This window comes from Lycorma delicatula, chromosome 1, assembly GCF_047948215.1.
Source record: "Lycorma delicatula isolate Av1 chromosome 1, ASM4794821v1, whole genome shotgun sequence".
NCBI classification, from domain to species: domain Eukaryota; kingdom Metazoa; phylum Arthropoda; class Insecta; order Hemiptera; family Fulgoridae; genus Lycorma; species Lycorma delicatula.
In genome coordinates this window covers 196,800,373-196,819,440 of record NC_134455.1, presented here as the reverse complement: position 1 = coordinate 196,819,440, position 19,068 = coordinate 196,800,373, and the positions used below count along the sequence as shown (strand labels likewise).

The window sequence follows — 19,068 nt, the reverse complement described above, 5'->3', positions numbered from 1 at the left end:
AGTCAACATAATAATATAAAATTTGGTAAAATATGTGAAAAACAAATTCATTGAGATCTCATAAGTTTCATTATACAAATAACTTGTTAAGCTCACACCAGACAAGATTCCAAAAAAGAACAAACCACTATTTCTATGCAAAAATGTTTTCATATAATTTTTGATAAACTTGGTAATGTAATGTGGTGGTTCTAAGAGATACCAGGATTCATCAAAGGTTTCAAAAATATAATAATTTTCATTTAAAATATGTTACATGCTGCTGTTAACAAAAAGGAACCTTAAAATGTTATAAGAATATATAATTAATTTCTAGAAAACTTATCTTTTGAGATTAGTTCAGGATACTGAAGTAAAATATAAAGAAAAAGGTTAAGTACAGATCCTTTTTCAACACAGGGAAAAAATATATACCACATTATATTTTACTACATCTGTTAGTCATACTATTTTATTATTACAATCATATCATTATTTTAAATTCTCACTTTGTAAAAATACGATCTTCTTCAAATGATAAAAATGATATAAATCTGATTGTCCGGAGCAGAAAATTAGAAAGCAGATTAAAAATTTGGGGTGTATATTTTAATAATGGGTTAGTAAAATAAAAATAAACAAATTTACCTAAATTTCAAAACAAAAACAAAAAAATGTAAATTTACACTTGATAATAAACAAGAGTTCTGACAGAATCTTTTAGGCTCAACCACAGACAAGGACATAACTGGCAACATGTGGATGAAGTTTGCAATAAACTAACTAAAGATCAGTGCATGGTCAGTACAGGTCTCTATTCATTCTTATGGTTTTGTCTACAAATCTGTACTAAGGGATTCTTTAACAGCAATGTCAATTGCATTGTAAGGTCGCTTCTTGATAGGATTTAAGAACTATAGAAATTACTATTAAAGTTATGTTAACCTTAGGTATAGGAAATACTATTAAGGTTAATAACAAATGATCTATAGTCTTATACAACTTACTCGAATAACCTTTAAACAGAAAATAATTGGTTCATTATACAAAATTGTAATTTCATGGACATGATGCTTACCATAAACAAAGAATACCATGCAGAATTAGTACCAAGTCTAAAATAACTAATAAGAGGGCTTTATTACAGAACACTTTGCTATTGTAGATTGATCTCTAAGATAAATTTGTATAAAAGAAATAATCAAATATTTATGAACAATAAAAAAGTAAATTAAGAATATTTTTTGTCAAGATATGTTTATCCAATACTTATGGATTTCAATATGAAGATAATGTATTTGATTAGTATAAATTTAATAAATTGTGTTTATGTGTATTGGTTTACTTTTTTTGGCTTTGTTTTTTCCAGATCTTAAAAAATATTTGATCTCTTTCTTTGAGTTTTTGTAACCTTATATCTTCATTATAATTATTATTATATAGTTATCTCCCTGAGGTAGATCCCTTGCAACATGTCTGTCTTCATTCTCCTCTATTTCCAGATAAAATTTTAAGATATTGATAACACCCATTTCATTTTAGAACATCTATATTCTTTACTCTTTTCTGGCCTCTTTTTTTACACCATCCAATGATTCTTTTGTTTTTATATTACCTTCTCTTCTAAGAATATGTCCAAAACACTCGTAGTTAGCTTTCCTATTCTGAATTGTTCTAATTAAGTTTTTATTCCCATTAACTCTGCTCATTAGTTCATTTTCCACATTGTCTATCCATTTAATTTTCTCTAACTTCCATCATACCTCCAGTCTTTCTTTTTCTCTTTTTCTTATTATCCTTGTCTCATATCTATAGTAGCGAACTAATTAATCCAAACAAAGGGAATTTTTGTTTTGTTGTAGGGAATTTTTATTCTGTGGTAGACTGCTTGATGTTTGGTGTTTCATGTTATGTTGTTAGTTCATATACAATCAAAATTAGTGGTTTTTGTGCTTTTATAATTCATTGTCAATTAGTTCTTGGTGACCTTGTGGGTTTCTGTTATAAGTTTGTTATTTGTTTCTAGTTAATACAATTGATATAACCCACGAAAGCGGTAAAAAATTGTTGCTCTCTCTCCCAACACACACAAATGACTCAAAGACAGATTTCCAGTGAGTGTAGTGTGAGGTTAGGTACTGTAAATGAAATCATGAAAAGGTTTAGGGAAACAGGTTCCATCTTTCTAAAGAGAAAAGGAAAATGTGAATGGAAAAAGAAAACCACACCTACACAGGATCAGTTACCAATAAGAAAAATCAAAATTAATCCACGATTATCAGCTGTTGACCTTAATAGGGATTTGAGAGCCAGAGAGGACTAATGTTTCTGATATGACAGTTTGTAGAAGATTGTTGGCAATAGGAAGGATTGCTCGGAAACCTAAAAAGAAGCAGTTACTGACCACAGGTTATGAAGACAAAAAGATTTCAATGGGCAAAGGAACATAAAAGATGGACTATTGATATGTGGAAAAAAGTTATTATTTCAGACAAGACTCATTTCTTTGTCCAAGGGGAGACAGTGGCCTACATTTGTAAATCAGTAGATGAGAAGATTACTATGCCAGTACACCTGCAACAAGCTCCCAAACAACCAGCCAAAAAGATGTTTTACCCATGAAGGGCAAGGAGCACTTATGCCTGTGGATGGGATGATGAAATTGGACCAATACATTAACAAATGCCAAAGAAAAATTGTCCCACTTATGCAGAAGAAACCAGAACCCATTTTCCAACAGGATCTTGCACCATGTCACACATAAAAGAAAGCAAAAGAGTTCTTCAAAAACCAAAAAAATTGAGTGCTGTTGTGGACAGAAACTTCCCCAGTCGGAATCCTATTGAAAATTGATGGGTCAAGACTTGAGAAAATGAATTGTAGCACAAAAACTGACCTTAATTCAGTGAAACAGGTTTGGTTTTGAGAGGAAATTAAAAATCATTGTTCTACCTTAGTGGAATCTATGTCAAAGAGAATTAATGAGATAATCAAAAACAAAGGACAACAAAATTTAATAAACTATTAAATTTGAGTAAGTTTGACTATTAAACATATTTTCTTTTAAATAAAATTTTCTGTTAAAAATACTGTGTTCGGATTAATTTGTTCATCACTGTATATAGTATATATCTATATACATCTGTGTAGTATACTTTAAATATAACCCTTCACAAGACGTTTCTTCAACTTCAAACTCCAACTTAATTATTTCTTTATGTTTAATGCTTCCTTAGTTGTTGCTATTCTTATTTTTTCCATTTTCATTTTTTTCAGTCTTCTGTTAAAATGTTATCTGTATTGTTGTATATAACCTTGTTTATTCTAATATTATTTCTGTGAAATTTTTACATAATACTTAATTTTTTTGGCCTATTTATTCTATTTCTTTTTTAAAATTTGATGAGAGCTTTAAAAGAAGTAAAGTTAGAAAACATAAACGTCTATTTCACATGATTCAAAAAATCAGAGGAATTAGCTAGGTCATTCTTAGGAGGAAGAAGGTAAGACTGAAAGGATAAACTGAAGAGAAAAGCATAAGATTACAAAGAATAAAAGTGTTGGGTATTATGAATCAGGCTACAAATATCAACATCAACAAATGATTGGTAGAGCAAAGAATGAAAGAAAATTTTATTTTTGTATCTATTTAATTGCAATGCTTGAAGTAATTCTTATTACTTTGAGAATGGCAACAGATCCTCCATTTAATATTAAAAAAAATATTGTTTCTGTAAAATCTATTTATAATCAATCATATTCTCTTTAATTATTGTCCCTTAAGAAATTTTCCTAAACGTAACTTCAATTAAATATTTATTACTAATGCTAATAAATATTCTAACAAATCGTAGCAGCAGTATATAATTATTTATAAATTTCATTTATTTATGGCTTATTATTATTTTTTTATTTTTTTCTTTGTGTTGAGCATTTTCATAGAGATCTATTCTTCATCAGAATACATGATTGTTTAATTAAAAATTTTAAATATACAAAATTATGTTTACTATCTGTCACAATATGAAATGAATTATTTTACTGATTTTTCAATCTGTGACAGATAATAGAACTTTTGTTGTTTATTGGTATCATAATTTAAATATATTTATAAATCTAAATTTGAATAATTTAAATTAAATTTACTGTTCCTATTCCAACCATCATGTTCAAACTTTACTTGTTCAAATAGTCATGTATTAATAGTGTTGTTCAAATAGTTTATACTAAGAGAATGAGAATTTATAGATAATTATTACTAATATATGGTGTTCAATTATTATTTTCTTGTAAATTTTTCTTTAATAACGTGCATCCTGAATGAGTAATTGCCAAAAAGCTATTTATTGACAAGAAATGAGAAATTTTGCACTAATAGATAGCTATGATTTATTCAATGTTGACAATTCTGTTCCTAATAATCCTGCTTGATGCTCAGAATAAATAAAAATTAAGATAACAATATTACATTTTTGTATAAAACATAAAAATAAAATATTTAAAAAATAAGTACAATGGTAATATACAGACAAAATTTTGATTTTATGAATAAGGCTTGTTAAGAAATATAAGTCATTTAATTACCTCTGAAAAATGGGAAAAGATGAAATTTTCTAATAAAGCTCTTTGTCAAGAGTGGGTTGCCTGATTTTATTTAATGAAACCAAAAGAAAACTAAGGTTTTCTTCTTTTCTGTAGAGAGCTGCACAGCTATTTATTACAGAAATTATTCAGTCATGTCTTAAATATCACTACATGAAAAATGCCACTGTAAAATACATAATCTTGGTTTAACTGCTCATCTTTTTTTCTTCTTTTTCCTGTTTAGCTTCTGGGAATTACCGTTCAGGTATTACTTCAGAGAATGAATGAGGATAGTATGTATGAGTGTATATGAAGTGTAGTCTTGTACAGTCTCAGTTCGACCATTTCTGAGATGTGTGGTTAATTGAAACCCAACCTCCAAAGAACACCACTATCCACAATCTACTATTCAAATCCGTATAAAAGCCTTTACTAGGACTTGAACGCTGGAACTCTTGACTTCCAAATCAGCTGATTTGGGGTTATTTATTATATTACTCTCAAAAAACTACACTTTGCAATCCAAAACAACAGGAGGAGCATTCTCATTCAGGGGATTTTGTTACTTCAAACAATGCTTGTTCGCATGTTACCAATGAAACTCAAAGTCCGATTGAATGATTTGGCTGGAAGAAATTGAAGCATCCTCTTATAATCCTGACTTGACCGCATGAGTAACTACCGCATGTTTCTACACCTTAAACGATTCCTTGCTTGTCAGCAATAAAACTTTGGCCCTTTGATGCGGATAAAGTTATGTTGTGTCTGAGTCTCTTTTTCCATTGTGTTTTGAGCTGTTTGTTGAGTGTGTACCTTTGACAGTTCTTTGCGAATTTGATTTAGAGTGCTTTAGCGTCAGTTACTACTTGTGCCCGCAGTGCAAGGCAAAAATTTATTTGGCCACCCGCCTCAGTGTGGTGATAAGGTAGAAACGACTGCTGGTCGTAAGCCCCTGTAACAAGTAAAGGGTAGCGCCCTTTAGTCCTACTCGCGTTCTTTTAAGAATGAGGGCAGTAATCCGTGGTTTCTTGCCATACGTTGGACGTATTGCACTTAATCGATCCAGCAACGGTGAAGAGGTGCATAGTATGGTAGGAGAATATTAAGGTATCCTGCTGCCCATCTCGCTGCGGGCAGTTATCTTGCCTAACTTAGTGCAATAGGAGGAAGACAGCGAGAATCTCGTTTAGTCTTAGGGTTAGTTAGTTAGGGAATCTACAGTCATGGATGATTTCCAGGAGGTCCGTAAGTCCATAAGATTAAGGCTTGTGGAGACAAGCCTTAATCTCCTATAATTATTTGTCATTGATTAAAATGTAGCAGTTTTATATTATTACTGGGTGTTTTGGAAAAAAATTTACTTGAAGACTGTCTATAATTTGGATAGGCTTTGTGATAAAGGCAGGCCTCTTGAGATCCATTTGCATTTCCATACATCAAATTCATCAGCCATTTCACAGATTTATACAGATTTTTTTTACATTAAAATGCATAACAACAATGTGTTATGTTGTTATTGTTACACACATTAAAGTCACAATAAAACATTTTCTATTATAATTCAGATTTTTGAAGCAAAATTTAAAGAAACATGTTGTAATTTTGTTCACAGTTAAATGCTTAAGAATGTAGCCAATAGATTCTACTTCCTATATAATAGAAACTACTTCCTATTACTAACAATTCTTGAGCTATTGTGGAACGAATGATTAAAATGGCTGCCACATTGAAATTTATAAACAAAGAATTTCTATATTCATTTACTTTGTAGAGAATATTAGTTAAAAAGTTGTATCAAATTTCATTTATATAGCCCATTCTGGATTTATAAATTCCTATTTAAAAAACATAAATTGTAAACAGATTGATAAAAAGTAATGACTGAATCTTTGTAAAAACTTTTTCTGTAATAATGCGGAAACATGTAACCAAAGTAATGGGCAGTCTTTTTTTTCTTCTACGTATAATGCACTTTTTCTTGACAGAAATAGGCTTATAAATTCATCACTTTATGCTATCTATTCCTTTCTTTCTTTATTTACAGATACTTATTTAATAATAGTTATATAAACTTCACAGACAGTTCCCTTTAGTGAACAGAGTGAAGATATCACTTGTAGGGCTGAGTATCACTGCAATTTTGTGAACTTAGTATGCTGATTATGCTGATTTGGAACAGTAAGATACCCTCAGTGAAGAGAGTAATGTTATTCTTAAGAATGGCTAAGCCATTTTCAGTAGTAACTTATGTCTTGTGTAAGATTGCCTACAAGCATTTGGTTATTGCATCAAACAAATATGCAGTAACAACAATGTTAATAATAAAAAAAAACTGAAATATTACATTTACAAGTGTACTGTTAAACACAAATTAATGAAAGAATGGACAGTTTTTGAACACAATGACTTACTAAGAATAGCAATGCTTGAACATAATAATAATAATTATTATTATTATTATTAATTTAGTACAAATTATAATAATTAAGTACTAACTTCAACACTGATCATGGTACAATACTGACAGTCTTAATAACTTTTTAAATATAAACAGAAAGTTTAAAAAACAATGCTAACAATATAAGTTGTGATAATTAAATGACCTTCCCAAAAGTGCGGAATTCTAGGTAGTACCATAATAGACCTAGTTTAAGATGAGTGAACTATCCTAACATCCCACTTTTCATAACAGAAAGATGAGCCATATGTGTAACCAGTGATTAACAAATTTAGCAACTGAGTAACTCACAGGAAAAGGAGAAGGCCCTTCTACCAAGTGCTGTCAGATTTCTATGAAGGTGAAGGAATGGGTACATGTTAGGTCTCTTTTTTGACCTTAAGGCAAGAAATTACTGAATTAAGCATCTTTTGTTCTGTTAGACAGTTATTTGAGAACATAGCTGTTACTGCAAAAAAATTATCTGCAGTAAACAGTTCACAGTTGCATCAGTTGGACTCTAGTACAGGAGAGACAATACAAGAAATGATTAAAAAAAAGGGAAACCTGTTGATATGAGAGAATAGCCATATTAAACAAAAATGATAAAGGATATGAATGTTAGAAAATATGAAATGAAGAAGAGAGTTAATATTGACATCTGAACTAAGAGAAATGAAATGGAAAATGTTATGAGAGTTAGAATTTGGAGAATACAAAATACATGATAGTGGAAAAACTTATAATGAATTAAAAATAAATAATGAATTTATAAAGAATTTATAATTTATGTCAAAAATTGATGCTGCCAATGAAGTTGACAAATTAAGAAGATTTATCAAGAAGGATAATAGAGCTCAAGTGAAGACCACCATGAAAAGTGAAAATGTGATCAAAATAGTGTAGAAAGTAAGCTAATATAGTGGTTGAGTTTAGTACGAATTGAGTAATGATAAAGATCCTTCAAGAAGTTAGAGAACTAAATATAATTCTTTGGAATACAAAGGAAAATTTATAAAAATATAATTGGGTAAAAAATGGAGAAATTAGTAAAGGAGTAACATGAAAAGATATATGGGTGATTTGTTTGAATAATGAAGAGATACTGAGAAGATTAGGAGAAGAAAGATGTCTGGTGATAGAAATTAGGAAAGAAAAAATAGCATAGTTTAAGCTTACATTAAGAGTAAAATCTCCCTCTATGAATTATGAGACCTTGCTGATGGTGAGGGGGCTTGAGTGCTCAATGATACAGAATAGCTGAACCGAAGGTGCAATCATATCAGAGAAGTATCTATTGACAGCCAGACTAAGGATTGATTCCTGAAAGAGGGCAGCAGCTCTTTCAGTAGTTGTTAAGGGCATAGGTCAGGATGACTTAAACAGCCATATCAACATCACCCAATTCTCTGAGTACTGTGCAGCTGAAAGCAATGGAAAACTATAGCTGCTTTTATTCCCAAGAAAATATAGCTCTTTGCATTTTCATATAACAATGATGGAGGCACCATGCTTTGGTAAAATATTCCAGAGGTAAACTAGTCCCCGTTCGGATCTCCGGGTGGAGACTAGTAAGGAAGGGGTCACCAGAAAATTAAAAAATAACATTCTACGAGTCGGAGTGTAGAATGTTAGAAGTCTAAAAACGGTTGGTAGGTCAGAAAATTTAAATTAGGAAATGGATAGCATAAATGTAGATGTAGTAGGAATTAGCGAGGTTCAGTGGGAAGAGGAAAACAACAATTGGTCAGGTGATTTTAGAATAATTAACTCAGCTTCAAATAATGGGCAGGCAGGAGTAGGATTCGTAATGAACAAGAAGTTAGGGAAGAGAGTAGAGTATTTCAAAATGCATAGCGATAGAATCATTGTAATAAGGATAAAATCAAAACCTAAACCAACAACGATTGTTAACGTCTATATGCTTACAAGTGCCCATGATGATGATGAGGTACCCATGAGAAATTGACAAAGCAATTAAGCTCATAAAAGGAGATGAAGATTTAATAATAGTTGGAGATTGGAATGCAAGCATTGGAAAAGGCAAGGAAGGAAATATAGTGGTGAATATGGGCTGGGCAAAAGGAATGAAAGAGGGGACTGACTTGTAGAGTTTTGCACGAAGTATAATTTAGTAATTGCCAACACCAGCATAAAAGTCATAGAAGAATATACACATGGAAAAGGCCAGGTGATACTGCAAAGTATCAGACAGATTATATCATACTTAAGCAAAGATTTAGAAATCAACTCGTCGACTGCATAGCTTACCCTGGAGCAGAGATTGATAGCAACCATAATTTAGTGATAATGAAATGTGATTGGGGTTTAAAAACTAAGTTGTCAGATGAATCGATGGAATTTAGAGAAACTTGAGGAAGAGGAGGTACCGAAGATTTTTGAGGATGACATCACAAGAGGTCTGAGCAAAAAAGTAAGATAGAAAATATAAAAGAAGAATGGGAGAATGTTAGAAAGGAAATTCTTAAATCAACAGAAGCGAACTTAGGTGGAACAAAGAGAGCTGGTAGAAAACCTTGGATATCAGAGGATATATTGCAGCTGATGGATGAACGTAGAAAATATAAGAATGCTAGTGATGAAGAAAGTAAAAGTAACTATCAACAATTAAAAAATACTATAAAATGGAAATGCAAAGTAGTGAAAGAAGAGTCGATTAAAGAAAAGTATTCAGATACTTTTATCAGATGACGTTTATTCAGATGACTTTCCTGTATGCTCTGTCTATTTTACACTGTAAAATAGTAAAATAGACAGAGCTTACAGGAAAGTTAAGGAAAATTTTGCGGTACATAAATTGAAATCTAATGATGTGTTGACAATTTATAATATTGAAGAGTTATACAGAGGAAATGAATTAGAAAATGGTGTTACAGAGGAAGAAGAAGAAGTCAAAGAGGATAAAAGGGGAGAAACAATACTGAGATCTGAATTTAAGAGAGCATTAAAAGATTTGAATGGCAGATAGGCTCCTGGAATAGACGGAATACCTGTAGAATTACTGCGCAGTGCAGGTGAGGAAGCAATTGATAGATTATACAAACTGGTGTATTTATGAAAAAGGGGAAGTTCCATCAGACTTCAAAAAGAGTGTTAAATTCATGATACCAAAGAAAGCAGGAGCAGATAAATGTGAAGAATACAGAACAATTATTTCAACTAGCCATGCATCAAAAATCTTAACCAGAATTCTGTACAGAAGAATTGAGAGGAGAGTGGAAGAAGTGTTAGGAAAAGACCAATTTGGTTTCAGGAAAAGTATACGGACAAGGGAAGCAATTTTAGGCCTCAGATTAATAGTAGAAGGAAGATTAAAGAAAAATAAACCAACATACTTGGCATTTATAGACCTAGAAAAGGCATTTGATAACATAGACTGAAATAAAATGTTCAGCATAAAAAAAATTAGGATTCAAATACAGAGATAGAACAACAATTGCTAACATTTACAGGAACCAAACAGCTACAGTAATAATTGAAGAACATAAGAAAGAAGCTGTAATAAGAAAGGGAGTCTGACAAGGATGTTCCCTATTACCATTTTCTTTTTAATTTTTACATAGAACTAGCAGTTAATGAAGTTAAAGAACAATTTAGATCTGGAGAAACAGTACAAGGTGAAAAGATAAAGATGCTACGATTTGCTGATAATATAGTTATTCTAGCTGAGCGTAAAAAAGATTTAGAAAGAACAATGAATGGCATGGATGAAGTCATACACAAGAACTACCACATGAAAATAAACAAGAACAAAACAAAAGTAATGAAATGTAGTAGAAATAATGAAAATGGACCATTGAATGTGGAAATAGGAAGAAAAAATTATGGAGATAGAAAAATTTTATTATTTAGGGAAGTAGAATTACTAAAGATGGATGAAGCAGGAGCAATATAAAATGCCAAATAGCACAGGCAAAACCAGCCTTCAGACAGAAATATCATTTGTTTATATAAAAAATTAATTTAAACATCAGGAAAAGATTTTTGAAAGTATATATTTGAAGTGTCGCTTTATATGGAAGTGGAACTTGGACAATCGGAGTACCTGAGAAGAAAAGATTAGAAGCTTTTGAAATGTGGTGCTATAAGAGAATGTTAAAAATCAGATGGGTGGATAAAGTGACAATTGAAGAGGTGTTGTGACAAATTGATGAAGAAAGAAGCATTTGAAAAAATATAGTCAAAAGAAGAGCCAGCACATATTAAGGCATCCTGGATTAGTCGGTTTAATATGAGGGACAGGTAGAAGGAAAAACTGTGCAGGCAGGCAACAATTGGAATATGTAAAACAAATTGTTAGGGATGTAGAATATAGGGGGTATACCAAAATGAAACGACTGGCACTAGATAGAGAATCTTGGAGAGCTGCAGCAAACCAGTCAAATGACTAGACAAAAAAAAGAAAGAGTAAAATGAACAAAGAAGGATGACTGATGTAAAGAAAGAAGAGAAATAATTTAGAGAAAGAAAAAGTTTTCATATTTTCTAATACTATGAGATGAAGTTATGAAAAGATATAGAAAGACATCCAGAAGAAAAAAATGGATGCAGATAACATCTGTCCTAGGACAATTGTGCAAAAGATATAATTTTAAAAAAATTGATGAAAAATATTGCTATCAAAAATATTTTTTGAAAATAAGGTGATTTTTAACTTTACTGAAGGAAAATATCTTTTATTTAAGTATAAAATAAAAAGTTTATATGATTACTATGTGGATTTACACTTACCCATGATGGTAGTTAAATTTTATAGTGAGTGAAATATCTCTTATTAGTATTTTATAACAATATTTACAGAATTTCTGCTAAGGTTGTTTTTATTTTGCTACTGAAAAAAGAATATAAACTGAGAAAAAAAATAATTTTTTTACTAAGGATATTATCTGGCAACTTACCTACATCGTCATCAACTTTATAGATGACAACTCCATATTGCCATAGATGATCTTTTTCTTTTATTGCATTTCTTAAATAATTGTTCTGTGAAAGAAATAAGATTAATTAAGATAGATAGTTAACCTTTTCTGAGCAATTAAAGAACCAATATAATGATTTTAACAGAAATAAGAATCTAATATTAGTTGTAGTAGTTCCAGAAGTAAGAGATATCCAATGTTACTATTCCAGCACTATGACTCGAGTTCAAATCTTTGTTAGGCATGGCATTTTTTGTACACTATAAAATTTTCATTCCATAATCCCATCCGCAAGCTTCGAATTTCTGTGGTGAATTAATCATCAACCAACCAAAGTTATAATCATGATTTGTATGAGATAAATTACTGAACTGTAAATATTATTCTGTAATTTTATTCATCATTTACAACTATATCTATTGACCAGTATATGCCAGCAGTATACATTAGCAAAAGAGATGAAATGAGAGATTCTAGAAAACAGAATTTCAAGCTGAAGTATCATCAATAACTGTCTCGTGTAGTAGAATAGGGTTTAGTGAAAAATTAACATTAACTTATTAATATATTTTTAAACATGTGTTTAAAAATTATTTTTTTAAAAAGAATTACCAGTTATAAAAAATGAAAACAGTTTTCATATTTATCTTTCATTTTATTTATTCATTTCAGTTTTTTGAAGTCATTGATACTCAAACTTTTTGCCCATCACCCAGATTGAGAATCAAACATTTTCTAGTGCACCCAAAATTTTTAAACTTACTATCTTTTAAAAATAATAATTGCAGTTATTGTTTTTAAGATGCACTGTTAAAAATAGCAACTGCAATTATTGTTTTTAACAAGGCATATCCTATTTCTGAGTTGAAATTTACATTTTAAATGAGATTAATTAAAACGCATATTTAATCATATTTGAGTATTTAAGTATTTTTATTAAAATTCCTTTCAAAAAAATTATAATCATATATCTATATAGTTATATAACAATAGTAACAGCATATTCAATATAACAATAAAATAATTAAAACAAAGCTTTCAACTGAAAAATTACACTTATATTAATGTGAAGGATGGATCTGATATGCTTTAATGAGTTTGTTAATATCAGACATGAATTTATTTAAAAACAGCTGTAAGTCTCCGCGTTCGGTAACATGCAGCCGATTTCTCTTTTTGGTTAGCAGCGTTGCTGCATCACTAAATCCACGTTCAGACAAATACGATGATGGTAATGCTATCAGAAATCATTGAACAATCGACCATAAACCAAGGTACTACAGATGCGGGTACTACAGATTGGCTTTTTCAGTCAAAATTCCTGAATTTTATTTTTATTTCATCGTTAATTGTCAGTTCTCTAAGTTGTTCTAACTGGGATGATTCTACTGTGTTGATATTTGAAAAAGGATCAAACACCCAGTCTGATATCTCCATATTTAAAATGTCCTGGAATCGTTCTTTGAAATCACCGTGGAGGTTCTCCATGTGTAGGCAGTAAACAAACAAATTGTCGTTGTTGAAGGATACTGCTGATAAATTAGGGAAGTTATGAAATTCACGTCTTCCAATAGTTCTCTCGTGTAATAGCAGCTTGGCTACCAAAACAGCAACGACATCTTTTGTTTTAATCAAGTTTAAGTCGTCGCCTTGATGCTGGAGATAACATCATTCAACAATTTATATAGGTCTCTCAAATACGCAATATCATTCTTTGATGTAATGAGGTTGTCGCACAATTCTGTGTCTTTGTTTTCCAGGAACTATACCTCAGAGTCAAACAGATTGTAAAATCGAGTCAGACAAGTACCTTTTGACAGCCAGCGCACTTCTGTGTGAAGCAGCAAGCGGTTGAAATCTTCATCACTGGCAACGCAAAGCTGACTAAACAATCTGTCATTTAGCGAGTTGCTTCTGATATTATTAACAGTTCTGATAACAAATTGCAGTGATGTAAGCAGGCGTTCACTCAGGTTTCTCGCAACTAAATGTTGGCTATGAATGACGCAAAGTATAGCAAGCATATCTGGAACTTTATTTTTTAATTACGTTATGAAGCCTTTGTAACGCCCTGACATAGCCAAACCGCCATTCGTACCAGTTAACATAATATTCTTCAGAAGAATTCCCTTTTCGTCACAAAACGTTTCCAGTGTATTAGGCTATATATGTTTTTTTCTCGTTGCATCTTCTCTAAATTTCTCATCTTTGATAAACCTCACGTATGACAACAACGCTTCATTAATTGGTAAAGTGGACTTATCCAACTGAATTGAAAATTGGTAAGTTTTCAGATGATTTCATAATGATTCTTCAATGTTTTCAGCCATCTCATCAATTCGTCTTTGCACAGAACTATTGCTCAAAGAAATTTTTCGAATATCTGCCGCTAGTTTATGGAGGATAGTGATTACTTCTTTTACTGCATTTTACTGTAAAATTAAATCTTCCCAATAGTGTGTGGTTTGCCTGTTTTAGCAATTAACAAAGAAATATTGTTCGAAGCTCGAAGTTCGTCATTGTCTTGCTTGCTTGAAAGCCGCTGAAAAAATTCTTGATATATTGGCTGAGCTACGTAGTTCTTTTCCAGGTCCTGAAAATAGGCCACATCTTTATCTTTCTTATCTGAGTGCATTTAATTAAAATGATCTTGTAGCCTGCAAGACTTAATCGCTTCATTTGAAAAAGTTTTTTGACAAATAAGGCACATTGGAGATGATGGATTTGTGAGATTTTCGATAAATCCATCTTTAATATATTTTTTCTTTCGACATGGTTTTGACTTCACAAATACGTGAATTAAAGATTAATTTAAAAAACCTGCTTCCTGTTACACGGGAAAATGCTAATGAAAATAAAAGAAACAATTACTGCCTTTATATAGGTTTGAAATGCAATACGCACCGATAGGAATAAACGTACAATTACTCGTTTACTGCACGTGAGAGAGAATTCGTACTGAACAAGTTAGAACAAGCACCGATAATCCTGCCAATTCAAGCAGGAATGGACAAATCACGTTTGTTTAATTCATGCAGACCTTAAGTCATATAAAAATTGACTTAAACATTGATGACTTAATCATTTTAATACATGTTTGAGAAATGCTATATAATTCATAAGGCATTAAACTAAAATTTATGATCTTGGTTAAACTGAGAGCGGGTGATACAAGTTCAGTCTCAATCTTTAAATATTTCAATACCTCTGCACAAAATGAACAAAAGCCAAAAACTGGAACGCTGCATTAAAGAACTCACTATTTGTCATTAAAGCTACCTCAAAAGCCTTTATCCATATTTATTTGTATCAATACGTTGCTTAGATTGGGAGACATCCAGCATTAAAGACAAAAGTGGCCTTCTCTTTAAAGTGGAATATTTCGGTTCAGAAAAATTGTAGAGACAAATACAAAAATAAGAGATTAAAGCTAAAGTCTTACGCTTTTAAACGATTTTAATGCAGTTTACTGAAAAAATTTTGTTTCCCCATGCGCTCGATCAAACATGAAGAAAAACTTTCAAATTATTAAAACTTTTTTTCTCACTGATTTTTTTTTTTAATTTGATGATTTTTTAAATCTGAAGTACACTGTCAAAAAATATAGTATTCAAGATTTAATTTTTTTTTTATTTGTCTCCCCAAGCCTCTTGATTGTAACTTAAAGTAGTTTGAATACAATAATTTTTTGTTGTAAAATATCGGTGTCCCTTTATTTTTTGTATTAGTGTAGTAGGTATTTAATTTTAGTTTGAAATATCAGGAAAACATAATTTTTGCCTTTTTTAATCAGCCATCACCTTCCTAGACCGCCTGAATACCCCCAATTTTTTTTGGGCCTTCTATCACTCCCTTGAAGACCTCCAGCACCCATAGGAGGCGTTATCGCCCACTTTGAGAACGAATGCTCTAGGTAAACAGTAAATATTAATAAAAGATATATAGTTTCCACAAAATTAAAAGGTTTTCATTAAGAATTTATTTTTAAAAATGTATTTGCATACAGAATTTTGAATAATGCTTTTTTATAAACACAATAGAATATGCATATGTAAACACACAATGCATGTATAAAGAAGGTTGAGTGTGTTAAGTACCACAGTTTAGCAACAAACCTTTGATTATGAAATACAGAAAAGCACAAAAACAGATAAAACCAGTAATACTAGATGAACAGTTTAAATCTAACAGTTTTTTGTGGACTGATGATGACCACAACCAGGGTTGAAAGAATCTTTTGACTGAAACATCATTAAAATTATATAAATTTGATTCAATTGCTCATTGAAAATTAATCATTTTGTATACAAAAGTTTTTTTGTATTACTCATACAGCTGGACAAATGACAATTTTAAACAGTGATCGTAGTGTAGTATTGCAACTGATGTGTACAACATCAGTATACAGTTATCAATTTTAATTACTCATCAGTTACAAACAAAAAAAAAATAAAACCAGTAAGAAGTGGATCACTGTTGAAGAATCAGTTCATCTTCATCAGTATTATATTATTGATTATGCACAAAATAAATTAAATCAAATACCCAAATATAAAACTTATTTTAAAAACATATTTTTTTTTTAATTATGGCCTGAATTTGAGTAATATATTTGCATATTATTTAAAACTTTCTGTATTGAATAATGTGTGATTATTTTTTATTAATTACTTTTCAACTCTTTTGTAAAAATACAATTAAGAAATTAACTGAAATAAAAAAGTATATACAGCAGTGTGTTCAAAAAGTAGCTATACACCTGTCATGCACAAGTACAACAATATATAACATCAACTTACCTTGTATTAGTTGTTGGAAATGGTCCCCAGGAACATCCAGACATTACTGCTCACATTTCTTCTTGTTCTTGGAAGACTCGAACAAGTTGTGGAATATTCTTAGTGAAAACATAAATAATGATTTGAAGCTCCTGGAGGTTGTGGGAGTTTCCTTGATAAACATTACCTTTTGAATAACCCCAGAAGCAAAAATCTGCTGGGCTTAAGTTCAGAGAATGAGGTGGCTGCAAGCCGTTAGAAATGATTCAATCTCTAAAATCTTTTACAATAAAAGGTACTACTTGGCTGTATTCTCTTTAAGAGGTAACAAGTAAGGCTTGACTAGCCTTACGCTTGTCTTTGACAACATCAGCGTATCGCTTCTGCTGTCTCGGAGCAGGCGTCGGGGGACCTGAACTACCTTGACCTCCGTGGGCCTGCAGGCCAACTTTTCAAAAGTCTAGAAAGTTGTCTATGCTCTGCTGCACCGCAGCCAATATCTCATACGAACTGCCACGTTTACCCTGAGCAGCCAGAAAATCCTCGACCAACGGGTTGCATCTAAATTCCCGAGTGGGAATCTCTTCATCTACCTCTGAGACCTCACTCTCTGAACATGAGGGGAACGATGAAATTTCCGCTCTCCTCATCTGCCCAGGCCTCACTACCAGCTGGTCCTCTAGCACGGCCAGAGATACCCTAGCCTCACTACCATAGGGTCGAGGACATACTTGCTGTCTTCCTTCCTATAAAGAAACTCTGGGCGAACCCACGAATGTGATGACTTCTTTATTCCCCTGTCACTCTTTGTACCTCTTGGCCGCTACTGGATCGATTGGGTGCAATATGTAAACGTACAGTACGAAACCACAGATTACAGCCCCCGCTCTGAAAAGAGCGCAAGTAGGACTAGGGAAAATCCCTTGCTTATAACAGGGTCTTATGACCAGGTGTCGTTGCCACCTTTCAGCCGCAATGAGACGGGTACGCGTCATATAAATGCAACCCTCTTACCTCCTTGAAAGTAAGAAATAATGAGCCTAAAATGAATAAGCGCTAACTGTATCGACAGTCTAATCAGTGAAACCTTGATACTACTGTAAGATACTCATTCGACCAGCAGCCAGAAAATAACTAACAATAGACCAAAACACAGGAACTCTGGACACACTTAAGGAGACCAGAGTTCTACTCACCGTCAGTGGGAATCAGAGATAGATTCTAACAATCTGCCCATTTTATCTGATTTAATAAATTTTCTACAGAAAAGATGTCGAATCATAGAAGTTGCTGAATCTAAACCATCACCCTTATTAAAAGAATCTCAAACCGGAAATTCCCAATCAAAACTCAAACAAAATTCAAAAATTAATATATCCATGTCTAATTACTTATCTTCTATAAAGAAATGTTCATCATGTGACAATTTCCCACCCATTGTATTTATGTGATAAGTTCAAATTATTATCCATTAATGATAGAAAAAGGGAAGTGCGGAAGTTAGGACTGTGCTTTAATTGCTTTTCTTCTGGTAAACATAAAATAAAAATTTGTACTCCAGGCTCATGCAAACTTTGTGGTAAGCATCACAATACGTTATTGTATTATTCAGAAAGGACAAATAAATCTTTGCATCCTGAATCAAACACATCAATTTCTAAGGCTAAAACCATTAGTCAAAATCAATCAATTGTGTCCACATCACGTATATTGTGCCAAGGTGTTGTTGTTTACTGCCCTAGTGTCTGTTCTCGATCATCGTGGGGCTCCTCATCTTTGTCGTGCACTATTAGATTCAGAGTCACAGTCAAATTTTATGACTAAGAAGGTGGTCAGAAAACTAGGCTTGCCATTTGTAAATATGTCTGTAGAAGTGAATGGAATTGGAACATCCACTACCAAAACTTCTAATGTTGTTCAATGTGCCATTAACTCAAGATTTAATACATTTTCCTTCACTATTGACTGTGTAGTCCTAACATCTATTACCAAACATTTAACCAGTGTGTCAATTGAGAAATCGGAGATGAAAATTCCACCTAATGTTCAGTTAGCAGATTCTCATTTCAATCAACCGAGTGATATTGACCTGCTCATTGGGGCAGAGTTATTTTTCAACTTGCTATGTGACGGAAGACACTTCATGATTCATCTCCAACCCTTCAAAACACAGTGCTTCTTTGAATCATTTCCAACCAACAAGGGAAGGTAACTACAATTTGCCATCTATCTACGCTGGACAATATCAATAAAACTATACAGAAGTTTTGAAACATAGAAGACAGTTGCTATGAAAGGCAGTACACTGGAAACGACAAACTGTGCAAGACTTATATATGAATACAACCAT

At 31.9% G+C, this 19,068-nt stretch overlaps 1 protein-coding gene across 1 annotated transcript in view; it reads right to left on the bottom strand.

The window, feature by feature from the left end:
- LOC142318244 (meprin A subunit beta-like) overlaps positions 1 to 19,068 on the bottom strand; it is an 89,571-nt gene that overhangs the window by 56,671 nt on the left and 13,832 nt on the right. The window contains exon 3 of the mRNA XM_075354808.1: positions 11,920 to 12,004. Coding sequence (XP_075210923.1) covers positions 11,920 to 12,004 — 85 coding nt within the window. The remainder of the gene's footprint in view (positions 1 to 11,919; positions 12,005 to 19,068) is intronic.